This window comes from Ylistrum balloti, unplaced genomic scaffold (assembly GCF_031769215.1).
Source record: "Ylistrum balloti isolate Yb309-2 unplaced genomic scaffold, AGI_CSIRO_Ybal_v1 Utg369606, whole genome shotgun sequence".
NCBI lineage: Eukaryota > Metazoa > Mollusca > Bivalvia > Pectinida > Pectinidae > Ylistrum > Ylistrum balloti.
In genome coordinates this window covers 411,626-426,036 of record NW_026781884.1, presented here as the reverse complement: position 1 = coordinate 426,036, position 14,411 = coordinate 411,626, and the positions used below count along the sequence as shown (strand labels likewise).

The following is a 14,411-nucleotide window of genomic DNA, read 5'->3' as shown; positions in this document are numbered from 1 at the left end:
TTGCTTACTAGCCTGTCATTTAAAGCTACCATAAATGCATCGGCGTTTCGAGGTACCGACGTCTTAATACGCAGCATCGCTCTGTAAAATCAAACTTCTGTTTAATAGATAGTAAGATTGCCGTTCCGATGTTAAAAATATATCATCTTATGCTGTCACTATAGCTTTAGCTTTTGTCTAAATATTCATTTCGATGTCTTTAGTAAAGAATTCCTAGAATTTATGGCTGTGAAGAGCAAAGAGATAATGACAGTCCAGAATAAGACCAACCTAAGTGAACAATTTGGCGAAGACAATTAATTAAAGTCGAGGGGCATATCCTACGCATTTGATAACACAAATCTCATCATGTGTATCTGTCGATTCAAATAATTTGATAGACAAAGATGGAAAGACACAAGACGGATTCATTATGAAAAGTTAGAGCATTTTAATAAATAAGTTTAATACATAGCATTATAAAGTAGAGCAAATTAAATCTACGTCTACCAAAACAATCTGGATTTTTTGTAACAATGCATTAAGACTACTTTTCAAAAACAATATCTTCACATTCCAGAAGAAAACCACAGCACATTTGACAAATATCTGCACTCATTAATCAATCACAATGCCACATGCACATCATTATATCATTCTGAAATTACCTCCCTTTGTTTTGTATCCCTAACATAGTTATCTCCCCTCATGCCATATTGCTGCAAGGGAGTAATGGAGTATTGCGTGTAAAAATGAACCAAAGGGAACAAGTGGGTATCTGATATTGTCAAAACGTCACCTTTGTCATATCAACAGTAGAATCTACAATATGTCTATAAGTATGACAAAACAAAAAAATTCTGACAAGAATTTCTTAACAGTAAAGCTTTATACCATGATAACAATAACACCTATGTTGCTATAGAGGCAAAATATGAACATACACATAGAAATAACAGAAATGTTTGGTCCTGTACAAAATATTATCTTGTCTATGTTCACATGTTAAGAACAATCTACTACGTACATCATTATCATTTCAGGTGCCTTTTCTGTAAAAAAATGCTTTGAATTTTGTGATAAAGATAGAAAGTTAGAATTTCAAAAAGTAAAATTTGTACTTCTCCATCTTTTAAATACACTTATTTGCAATAAATTGTAACAATACAATAACACATATTCTTTCAAATGCAATTGGTTCAGATATATTAACACTGATTTTGATATTTTTTTGACATTTAGTGAAATCTTTAACGTCTGATAACAAAAATTTCTTTGTAAAACAATTTTCATGTACCAATGAAAAATTGATTCGTTCTAGGACAAAATTTGATATTAAAAAAATTCTAAAACATTGTATTTAACAGTAGCCACATATAATTTATATACTTCTACTTAACATACTCTCCCTCCTTCAATTTGTGCCCTATACTTGTATTTTTCTTTTAGTAACAAAATTTTACTGAAAATAGAACCTGTGTTGTCAAAAACACCCATAAACAACATCATACACTAATAAAGTTTAAAAAAATACACTTTGCTAATATGTGAAATTAATTCAGAGGTTGGGTTTTAATCAAATCCAATTTGTTATCTCCTTTAATCCATCAAATTTGATATCTTCTTTGATTGATTCCAGAACTCACATGATGGTATAAATATTTACAGATAAAATGACAATATTTGTAGTACTGCTGATGCATGTGTACATAAAATTTGGCCCTTAGGTTTTCCAATATCCAAGGTGCAAAGAGAAAAAACAAGTTTCGTAGTATATCTTACGATGTAGTAAAATGAGTTTTTCACAACCAAAACGGGGTTTTCACTGACCCAGTTGTACTAAAATGAGTTTCCACTAACCAAGAGAATTTTTCACTAACCGAGTTGTAGTTATGAATCTAAGCACAATTACAAAATTACAGAATTCTTCTAAACAGCATGTGTTGGTAACAATATAAAACAATGTTACCATACCAGAATAATCAGTTCTACAAAAGAAAGTTTTCACCTTCCTAATCTTAAACCCTGAAATATCATTTATCACATGACACAAGATTTATCTATTTTTTTGTATGTTGGGGGTGGGGCTGGCAGTGGGTTAAAGTCCTGCACTTTCTTTTTACATCAGATTTCTAGTGATTAAACTTTTCTGACTACAAACATTTTTCAGGACAATATCCACTGCCTTTCATGTTTTTTTTCATATCTTGGATATAATATAAAAGATATATTTACAGTTATTAAACAATAACACCTTGTTACACTGACACTAATTTGTCCTGCAAAACACTTTATTTGTAAGAGAACAAGGCAATATATGGAGGGACATACATGAAGGAATGGCTAAGAAAAAGCAATCAGGGGACCTATCTTGAGTACATATATTGAAATTAACCCATGTGGAAATCAAATTTATTGTGCACAGGATCTAATCTTATATGATCTTACTTGGACAGAATATAATGGTAACAGGACATGACCGCAGGTACATGTATAAGATAGAAGAGAGGGACAGTCAATGGAAAACACTTCAGATCAACCTCTGGACTCAAACAATATCACAAACCAACTAGCCATCTATAGATGTTAAATTAATAGCTGTTCCCAACTTCAAGCTTTTCTTATTTTCAGTTAAATGACTTCTTAACAATTAACATGAAAAGTATCACACACAACACTATGTATGACTCTTTACTTTCACTCGAAGTTGGTAAACAATAATAAAAATAGCTTGAAAACTGCTTCTGATCTTTGCTGACTTGCCTCCTTGGGTCAGATTCAGATTTCAAATAGACAAGAAATCCAGAAAGATGGCAATGAGAAATATATCAAAATAAACTGTAAAGATTGACTGTCGTAATTACAAGTATATGATGAGTTTTTAAACAGGAATCAACCATGTTTGTTTAAAACCAGGTAGGATTAAACAATTTTCAGGAGGGAAAAATCAGTTATATATAGGTACCTATATTACTGCACTTCGTTTGGCTGTATTTATGCTTTACACATTCAAATGAAGACAAAAAAATTGATATAGCACACCAACACATAAAACACTTTTTCTTTGTTTAACAAATCACTGAACACACTTCAAAATAAACTTCAAATACAATATAAAAGACTGAACCTAATAATGAAAGCATCTGCAAACAACTTTTATTTGGTAAAAATATTTACAACCAACAGAAATGATAACAATTTTATAAAATGAAAAAAACAATAATACTGGTTTTTCCATTCATAAGGATCACAAATATGAACACATACCCTGTCATGGTCTAGATTTGTATTAAACTTGGAGACAAATGTTTCTATGTATAAAGTGTTATATTTCATCTATAAAATGTACCTTACCTATATTTGAAGCAAGATATTATTTAGTGAGTCAGATTGTGACTAGATCATTGCTTCTTGTGACAACTGTCACAAATAAGGAAGATATTCATGGCCAAACCCCAACATGTATGCCAGGCTGTTGATGAAGTTATACTTTCATCTACAGCAAAACCAACTGATATGTTCCCCAAATGCACGCTACACCAATTAAAGAGTAAAACTTTGATAAAGTTTCAAATTCAACTTTTATCTTTTCACTTATCACAAACAGAAATTTATTCAGTTATTTTTGGAATTCCAAGTTCATGCCTGTGAGACTAGCTCAAATTTGAGGAACCCACAATATCCCTTTTGTCTGGACTTGCCAAAATTTTTCAAACGGTGATGTAGACTCACCAGAAAATTCTTACAAAATTACTGTTTAGTACTGTTCTAGATCATTCCTCAATCCTTCTCCTGTATAACATAGCAAAGACAATAGTTGTATCATACACCGATTATGTAAACAAAATTTAGACTAAACAGATCTAGATCATGCCTGTCATTTCTCTGCCTCAATAGGAGGAAAATTAGTGAATTGTGAGGAAATTGCTTAATTAATATATTGCAAATTTTGGGAATTTGGCCTCAATATGAAATAATTTCAATTGAAAATCTTACCCATTTTTGGCCCCCCCCAAAAAAACCACTCAAAATAAGTCCAAAGACATGTTGTAAAAATATGTTTGACCCAGTGAAATTTCATACAGACAAATTAGATCATATCATACATAATGTTACACTCATCAAGATTTTTTCTACAATCATCCAAAAGGGATTTTAAAGTAACTGAAATTTAACTGGGAAATGTATAAGTTAAAATACTTCATTGTTTGTTTACAAATCGACTTACAGGAATTTAGCAACAATAGCTCAAAATGAATATGAATTTTATTATCCAAACATCTTAACTGCCATACAATGCAACATAAATGGAAATTCTTCAATAAATAAATTTTGTGTTTATATTCTGAACTTCTTTAAAATGTTATCATCACCCAATTTGCAAAACTGCAAATCCATTGACGCATATTTAATCATGCCGATATATAACGAAGTAGCTAATTATTACAAACATGCACAATCTTCGCTACAGACTCGAAGACAAAGTATGTATATGGTAAACTAAGTAGGAATGAAACAAGATTTGACAGAAATCAAGAATGTAAATAAATGTTTTCCACGCTATCAACTTCAATGGTTGTTATTTCAATGACATCAATAAATGTTTTCTCTAAACTAAATTTTGTTAAAACACAGAAAATTGTGTTCACTGTGTTACATGTTTTGTATAACAAGTTACACCTGACAAATAGATATACATAAAAAAATGTTGGTCATCACGGTACCCAAATTCAATTTTTCACATAATTTAATTGACAATTTGTAAATATTGCTTCTAAAGGGTAATTGTTAATTTTTCTTTTAATTACCTAAAGCTCACATGAGTTGAAGAAACAAGTACATATTATATATATTCAAACAATTCTACAGAACTTTTAGAAACATTATTAAATACCAAAATACCAATAATCTAGTAGTTATCACAGCTAGCAGTTTACTTCACTGTCTAAAACCATTTCTTTGACTTTGGTGGGATCAGGTTTATCCTCTCCTGACACAGAAATATGAGATATATTCTGTTGCTTGTTATTGTCCGAGGTACTGCCTGACTGTTCTGAGGCACTATCTTGACTAGAGTCCACACTTTGTTCTGCAGAGAAAGCCTTCAGTTCTAGTTGATCCAAACTGGCTTGGATTTCACGTACAGCATTTTTTCGTGCTTGGCGAATGTCATTGTTTGATCCTGACTCAATGCTATCTAACTTCAGTAAATTACGAGTCAGCATCTCTTCAAGGTATTTATATTCTTTATCAGTTTTTAAACCCTGAAAGTTAGCCACTTTTGCTTCATACTCTCTAACTTCTGACAGAATACCTGATATGGTGTCCATAGGAGTCTTTGGTTTTGGTTTTTCTTGTTTATTATGACCATTTGCCTGTCCATTGACTTCATCTGGGGTGCCTTTCCTCTCACTGCTTTGCTGGTTGACTGAAGGTTCCGAGTGGTACTGGGACGGAGGAGCAGATGGAACAGTGTTCGGATAATCTGGATGGGGAACCTGCTGTCGTGGGTGAGGTGTGCCCTCATAATGAGGTGGCTGTTGACCCTGACCCTGATTGTTGCCTTGACCTTGACTTGAAGTTTGATGATGTATAGGGATGACCCTTTCTGCTGGTCCCCGGCTGTCACCATGCATACCATGTGACATAGCTGAGGGTTGCGGAAAGCCCTGAGGGGGTGCTGGTTGACTCTGAGGTGGTGGAGGGAAGCTCTGCTGTGGTGGTTGCTGGTATGATGGTTGTGGTGGTGGTTGATATCCTGGTTGTTGTGGTGGTTGATATCCTGGCTGAGGTTGTTGATGGTACGGCTGTTGAGGCCTTGGTGTACTAAAGTTTTGAGGCTCTTGTCGATAGTTCTGAGGTGGATTTGGCGGGAAGACAGTTTGTGCAGCAACTGAAGGCTGTTGTTGCTGGTGAGGTTGAGAATACTGACCAGTCGCTTGGCTATTGGGCCCCTGTTGGTAGCCCTGTGTACTAGCCGGGGTCTGTTGAGGTCCCCCAGATACTCCTGTGTATATTGTATAGCCCCCTAAATCTGAGTTTGGACCTTGAGTGGAGGCCTCAGGCTGCTGTCCTCTGTTCCCTGTTGATGAAATATGATGGATAGGAATCTCTCTGACAACAGGGGAAGATCTTCCCTGTTGTTGGGGAAAGTTCACACCATGTCGTGGTGGTGTTCCTATTCTAGGAGGAGTTGCTGTCCTTGGTGGACTGACCATGTGGGTATCACTGACAGAGGAAGTAGGATTCTGCCAAGGCTGTTGCTGCTGTGGTGAATAGGGTTGCTGGGGATACTGTTGCTGTGGATACTGCTGCTGAGAATAGGGTTGAGGCATTTGTGGATACTGCTGTGGCATGCCACTATTTTCATGCTTGACTGGAAGTTCACGTAAATTACTTCCAAACGATGGTGGCTGTTGTCTTTGACCCTGGAATATTGTAAATAATTACATTTTGCTAGTACATTCAACTAAATTTAATTTTCATTTTCAAAAACACTTTGAGATAATGAGCAATTTATTAAAAGGAAAAACCAACAAACATAATATTGTTAGGGAGAAGCACAAACAAGTGCCTTTATCACACAAAATCAAGCAAATAAGCAAAGATTTCAGTAAGAAAGCTTAAAGGAATTATCTGTTATTGATCTAATATATTTCCATCAGTCCAGAATTGGTCCTAATTAATATCCTGATCATATTCGAATTTAAACAATATTTAGTAAAATACCTGGCTGAAGGAGTTGGGGTTCTTTCAATTCTTGTACCTTTACAGATTTATTACCATGTTACCAGTCATGAAACTAAACAATATGATTGTATTCTCATCTTAATAAATCTATTTTAAATTTACCAATCACCAGGAGGTGCTATATACCATCACAGAGTTAAGGTGATACTTTATGATCCATACCATCACAGTTTAGTTAAGAAATATTCAAAATCAAGCTCCTCTCGGTATCAATACAGTATGTCAAAGTTCTAAGTTACCTATTTGAGAATAGCATAACCATTTAGCATGATAAATATCTGAGAACTGCATTTAGCATGATCAATATATAAGAACCAGAATGAAGTGCAGACCTTATCGTCCGAACATTAACATCCAGTCTACTCCGCCTTGACCATCATCTTAATGTTCCAGACGTTTGACATTTAACGGTGTTATGTCTAGCGTTTTTGTCTTTAGATATATTTACTATTACTTTTTCATTTCAATGGTGAATAGGTTCACACCAGCTATCTGAAGACGATCAATTCCGTCAGAAATACCTTATTCTGGCCATATATGGTAATTTGTGCTTCAAGAAGTTCACATATAATATTTGTACTCGCTTATGATTATAAATAGAGCTTTTAGGTGTTAAACCGGTTTCGACTTTGGATAACTGTTGTCACTTTTTTATGCTTGCCGATTTAATGATTTTGAAACAACAATTACTCGCTTACATCCTATAGAAGTTTGTATAGAAGCATAACAGATCATTATAAACCAGTAACTCCAAAACAATAAGTCAGATTGATATAACATAAGAAACAAATTAAAACGAAAACGTTAGTAAACTTTTGACAGAACTCACCATTCGGATACGGGGATCTTCCCAAGTTGTCTGTCTCGTGTTGTGGTCAATAAAATATGGCCATCCTGTCATCTTATCCAAAATCATTTCCCAACCTGGTGGTAACTCGTTATTACTTGGATGTTGAGGCGTGTAAGGATTGGGAAACATCTGACGGCTTGCCATATTTATACGCTTATAATCCTTCCTTGCCTTTCCAGTCACTTCGCTAACGATCTAGAACCATCGACTGAAGCGACATCTATGTTGTCGAAAATTCCGGAACGTTCTTTCGGAACTTACTAGCGTTTTCCTCCACCAATGGTTAAGATTCCAAGGTTAGTGAAGGTGAGGGAAGGGAAAGAACTCTTACAAAACCTTGTTACCGTTTTTTTTTCGTTTTCTCTATGCAATCACTTCGAAGGTTTTGCACCCAATATATATATCAAATTCTTTTTATTTCTTGTTATCAACTGTTACTTTGACGTTTTTTACTTTGATTTTTTTTCATAAATGATATGAAACACTTATTATTCTCTTTATTGCCTCCAGAGATGAAGATTACAGAAGAATGTTGAACATATATACAAAGCGTACGATACATATATAAATGATTACAGAATATGAATAACATAGATACACACTTTATGCTTTAGGAGTAGGCATATCAAGTGCAAATTAACCGAAAGGGGGTATTTTAAGGTATACCCAAAGAGTTTCAAAATACAATTTTCTGACACAAATCAGGTAAATTATAATGAATTGTTAAGTCACATGACTCCTACAAAATGTACATGGACTATTTGTTATCCTTATCATTATATATATTAATTATAATATAGTTTACACATCTTGAACACACAAATACAGGATTTTATCCTGAATTCAATCAGCTCTTCTGCACTAATTTGATAGTTTACATTTCCTCCAATCAATATATGTAATAACTGAAGGTCTGGGAGAGAGTGTAAATAAACACTAAACAGTATATCTGTGCTGTGGTATTAATTATACAGCACCATAGTTGGTCCCTCAACTCGGAAGTATAAATACACTGTAGCACTAGATGTGTCATAGGGTCTTGATATAGAAACCCACATTTGTGACATAATTCCATGGTAGTCAAGCTACGAATGGTTACCACTATTTTCATTATGTAATGTATATATTTTCTGTATTGAGGAAATCGAAGTGCTAACTTCCATAAAATACTAGGTTTGGGTTGGTTATGTATTTCTCTAAACCTTGTAAAATCATCATCAAACTTCATACGTTCCTTTAGATTGTACTCTTCATATTTCATTACAGCATTATATACTGTTGTTTTCCAATGGCTTTTCTTTCGAAAAATTCCAGTTTCTACAAAAGTATGAAACACTCATAGAAAAATTCGAAACTTTTATAAGTGATATACCAACACGGCAGCATGATTATTTCAATATCCAATTTGTGAATGTTTCATTTCTGAATAGCAACATCCTGGTATCCCAAACCTTTATCATGTTCACATGTAGAAGCTGATTCGATATTAAAAGACTTGTTCCCATTTTCACGATTTTCGTGAAAGAAGTCTTCAACTGACTGACAAACTCGTAACAAAGGGTTTCAAAAGATACGGGTTATTAAAATTATGGGGAATTTTTTATGGTCGCCATAGTGATCTCATTGAGAAATATTCGATTTCTTTGTGTGACTTGAAAATGGACGTATTTGACGCTCGTTAGTTTGCCTGTTGGTTCCGTTGTTGTATACCTTGTTCTCATTTGAGAACGTGACATTGCATTCCTGGATGACACCCGCCGTTTACATGGCGGGTGTCATCAAAGAAGCAAAAGACGTTTTTTTATTCTCCTTGTACTTGTTCAGAAGTCTCCTGTAAATCTTTGTTTTGTTAATAATTGGCCCTAGTTTTATTGACTTTGAGTTTGGATTATGACTATGTTGACATGTTGGTATTTCATAGTTGTTTTACACGAGATCATTTTTTTCAAAAACTTTTATAGTACTTCTTGCACCTTATCATTACATCAACAAAATGGCTACTGTCCGTTTTGACCAGAATAGCTACGGCTAATATGCCAAGGTGTTTAGCATGTATGATTCTTCAAACTAGCAGGACACGCTGATCATTGAATTCTTTTAGAATTCTTCGTATATCGATCATCACAATGAAATCAATTGACTACCCTCTGTTTTTTTTTTATTTATTTATTTTACGTTCAGTATCCACAGCTTGTGTCAAATAAGGACATGCCAGGGTTGTAGAGGATAGTCAATGAGTTCCCGGAGAAAAACCACCGACCTGCGGCCAGTACCTGGCGACTTCCCATCGAACGTGTGACCTTTCAGTAGAGGGCTAGTGATAAAGACGGTCAGACATTTAACCCTCTTCGTCACCGTGGCCCTACGAGGACCTAAGTATAAAAAAACATAAACAATATCATTCCCACTCTCTTTCATACTATATAATAATGGTATCTCCACCAGCTACCTAAAGGAGTCTCGATCTGCCCCACAATGACCCAGTCCCAAAAGAAAAACAAGTTACGAGGACTGATTGATAAGTTGTGAGTCTTGTATTGAAAAAAATCAGCAGGGGTGTCCTTTTTCAGCTCTACTATTCCCTGCCTATTTAAGGCGATGTACCCGAAGATTGGTATCATTTGGTCAGTTTATGTCGGACAGGTAGCACTTTGAAGTAAAAAATGCAAATGACTTTTGCAAATGGACTTTCGATTACTCACTAAAATAGTGCTCATCTAGTAAGTGCCGGAGTTTTATTTCATCGCGACGTTGCTAATGCGCTGAAGATTCTTCAGATTTTGGGATATAAATCTGAGGCTCGTTAGTTTTTGCCTGATGGATTTGTTGTTTGTATACCTTGTTCTCATTTGAAAACCTGACATTACTTATTTGGATTGATAAAAAATTACACGGTGGGTGTGGTTGATGAACGTTTACTCTTTCGATACGCCTGGTCTTATTCTCCTAGGCGTCTCCGTGTAAATATTTCGTGATTTTGCCCTGGATTTTATTGAATTTGAGTTTGGATTATAATCATGTTCATATTTTGGTATTTTCTTGTTTTTCGGATGTTCTTCTTTAAACGTTTTCATTCATTTTATTTTTTTTAGCTTTTACGGGTTCCATGCGCATGTTGCAGCTTTCAAGTTAACATTATGACTACAGCACTCAAAAGTTGTTTCAATATCGATTCCTCTACTGATCTATCTTCTAATGACACCAAGAATCGAGTCTGTTTTGTTGGTGGAATTTAAACAAAGGGTAATAAAATCCAACTGTTCATCATGCGACACGTCTTTTCTAATTTCGATATTTTCAATAATTGTTTCTCTGCCATATACCTTCTGCTCTTGCTTTCCTTATATATAATGACCTGACATTTGGTAAGATAAAATTTATGCAACCAGACATCTCACCATTTCTGGAGTTTATCTAGATCTTATTGTACATGTAGGATGTCTGTACCTTCTTGCTTTGTGAAATTGCTTTGAAGTGTTGTGTAAGCTGTGACGCGGAGATGTGGTGATATTGTATTGCTCAGGAATATCCTAAGTACACTATGATATTTGGAGGATACCCACTTACATGATCTTTTGTGCCTGTTTCTAAGGATTTTTTTCTATATATTTTTCTAAGAATTAAATAATAACTACCACCTCTCCCATGTCCATTGCTTTTTATTGATGGTTTATAAGCGAACTAACATCTGGAGAGCAGTACATTTTCAAGCAATCAGAACTGTTTCCTGCTGTATACTAGTAAATCATTCACCTTCGCGTGTTGTATTATCTTGTAGCAAATGAACTCTCCCGTCATTTCACTGATGATACTTTTAAGAAATAAATAAAAAGGTGTCGGCGTCCGAAATTATTGGTCCTGCAAGTTTGTTTATAAATTCCTTTACAGGCGTACAAATAGAAGGATGTATGATGCAGTATAATACTCCGGATTATTTAAATGTGCTATTCATTTGCGTGTCTTTTGTACAATGACACACGAGCACACACGCACACACGCAAGAAAGCACGCACACATATATATATACTGATTGATCTAAAGATCCAAATACTCAGTCATGTAGCTGTGCTTTTGTCATTTTAGGTATGAATATAAGAAACAGTTTCGGACCGTCATTAATTGGCCTATATCAATTATGACAGTAGAAATTGTGGCAATAATGTTTACACTACAGATTTAAGTATTTCAGCGGCAGATAACTATCGCCATTTTTCATCATTTAGCGCGCTGCTATCCCCGTTAACCCCCACTTTCCTATTATGAACCCGCTTGTTTCCGAGAATTTAAACTTATTGCTTATACTCAATAATAAAGTTAAGATGCCCTGGGTGCCGAACCATGTCGTACCAGAGAAACAACAAAGCAGAGAGAGGCAAAACTTCCCCTCAAACACTATTAACATACTTTAAACATTTGAACTTACAGTTTATTCGCAAAATCCTTGGAGCGAACCTGACATAGGTAAATCAATGAAAACACGTGTATCTGAATTGAAAAGAAACTGTAACAAAATAACATAGACTGTAAACAACTTGTAACATCTTATACCCTAAGGCGATTAAGATAAACTCCGGCTGAATTTCAGAGGAACCTACATGATGATGGCTATTGTGAGACATTTAAATCCTAGAGACCGTCGAGCACCATCTATTAAAACGTGATAATTTCCATACACAGTGATGGCAATTTTTCCAAATATTCTCCAAATATAACTTCTGCAGTAATTAACTATATAAGTATATACAATATTTGATTATTATAGCAGAACCCAACCGGTACAGGGGAAACTAAGGGACATGTCGTGACAACTAATTGTGACCTGATAGATGGTCACTTTTTAAACTAAAATGTAGTCTAGGTGTTGACACGACAAGGAAATCTCAGTGCACAGTCCCCGCCCCTACTTCATAAGTTTTATTTAAATTTTCATTTTATCAAATGTCGCCGAAACTATTCATTCTTCATCCTCTCTTCTATCATGTGAAGTAGTAGACAACACCGTATTTATCATTTATTGTAGATCAGATAGATTTACACTTACATAGGTATAGGAGGAGCGGATACTTAGTGACGTGACATATTGCACGGTACAAATGTGTGTCCCCTTCTCAAGTCCCGTCCTCTTTCTTTTCTTATAAATAATCGAGTTTCTGCTGTGCCGGTTTACATGTACACCGTTATGAATTGTCTCTGTAAAGCCCAGATAACTAGGGAGGATAATTATAGATTTTTTTAATAGGAATTTTCTGAGGGTTAATTACGAAAACAATTCAGTGGGATTATGAATATATAAAGGTCCTAAATGATTTTTATTATAACACACCAAATATCACTGTTGATGGATAGCGAAGTCAAAATAAGCCAGACAGGAATGTATCACCAACAGAAAATCAAATATGGATCGACTTGTTATAATAAAAAAAAAGGCGACTCAACTGGGACTATACGATCGGAAAATATTTGGTCAAGATTGGCCCCACCACTCTTCCTGACCGGTGTCCAAGGATGGTTTCCACAGTGTATAAAACAGGCCTGACACCACTGGGTTAGTGAGTAAGATGGTGGGTCGGACAAGATCTCGTGCATCGCTCGTGTGAACGGCGGTAGACACTAGATTCAATTATATAAACTTCATTGTTTAAAAAAAAGCTATTATACTTACAAGTGAAATTGATAATTTCTGAATGACTTTTTTTCTGAACATAAAAAAATTCACAGAATGAGTTACAATAATGACTTGTGTTCTACATTCATGCTAAAGGATTTCTTTTTTCATTCGAGGCAGTGATCTTACTAATAAGATCTGTAAGTCAGTGATTCTCCTGAAGAGAATAATTGATGAATATTTTTATTCAAGATATACATAAAATAACTACTAACACGTCATGGATCAGTTTTTAACTTTTTTTGTTTGTTTCACAAACCAAATACTTATTACTGTATTTAGTTTTAACATTTTTCACATGTTTGATAAATGTATAGTATGTGGTGGCCAGGGGAGACAACTTTTCCAGTACCGGCCAGGACACTGAAAGGGAAATTACTGTCTGGCACCAATACCTTATACCGTTTTTACATATGGGGATCAAGAAAGATTATTTGAATTTTCATTTTCGAAAACTATTCTCGTGGCTGGAGACAAATTTATTTCTATTTCTCACTTTCCAGAACCGTTACTCGTATTCTCTAAAACCGATCAAAAAAATTAAGTCATCTCTACTTCTCTGATTAACCCCACTCTTTCTCAGTCTTCACCTCTCTCGCTGGTAGTGTACCTGTATTATTTCTTACTTATTATTAAGTATAATCGTGCTACTCAGTCAATTTACTTCTGTTTCATTCCTCCCTCCTTTTTTTGTTTTCGCAAATTATCACAATATTATTTGAAAAATTCCATTTTTATAACAGTAAACTTGCATGTATGATTAAAAAAACCCTACATACATCATAGGGACACCCCGGACCATATATGCAGCCATAGACAAAAGGACTTTTTAAGTACTGTATAACGGAAGTAGAAAAGCTCTCAACTGCCGAGTGTAACTGACTGTGTTAGACCCGGGATACAAAACATAACCGCCAATATATCCCCTATTTGAGCAATAATATACACAATAACACAAGTATAACATTACTTCTTTTATATTCTTTTCTACAATATTCTTAATTACATGGATATATTTTAAATAAGCCTTATTGGTCACTTCTACCAGCCCTCGCATGACACTTATACCATAACGTGGGGCGGCTGGCGTTCGTGGGTCCGCCCACATCGCCATATACCACGAAAGAATACACTACATATTCTGTAAACTGAGCCTCAGTATATATG

The 14,411-nt window shown here is 34.8% G+C and overlaps 1 protein-coding gene across 1 annotated transcript; it reads right to left on the bottom strand.

The window, feature by feature from the left end:
• Window positions 1-406: 406 nt before the first annotated feature.
• Window positions 407-7,778, bottom strand: LOC132546584 (BAG family molecular chaperone regulator 3-like). The gene is made up of 2 exons (XM_060210308.1): window positions 7,559-7,778; window positions 407-6,407 (listed from the first exon to the last, which is right to left on the bottom strand). Exons 1-2 carry the CDS (start codon window positions 7,721-7,723, stop codon window positions 4,905-4,907), a joined length of 1,668 nt encoding a protein of 555 aa, XP_060066291.1. The 5' UTR covers window positions 7,724-7,778; the 3' UTR covers window positions 407-4,904.
• Between the last annotated feature and the right edge of the window lie 6,633 nt (window positions 7,779-14,411).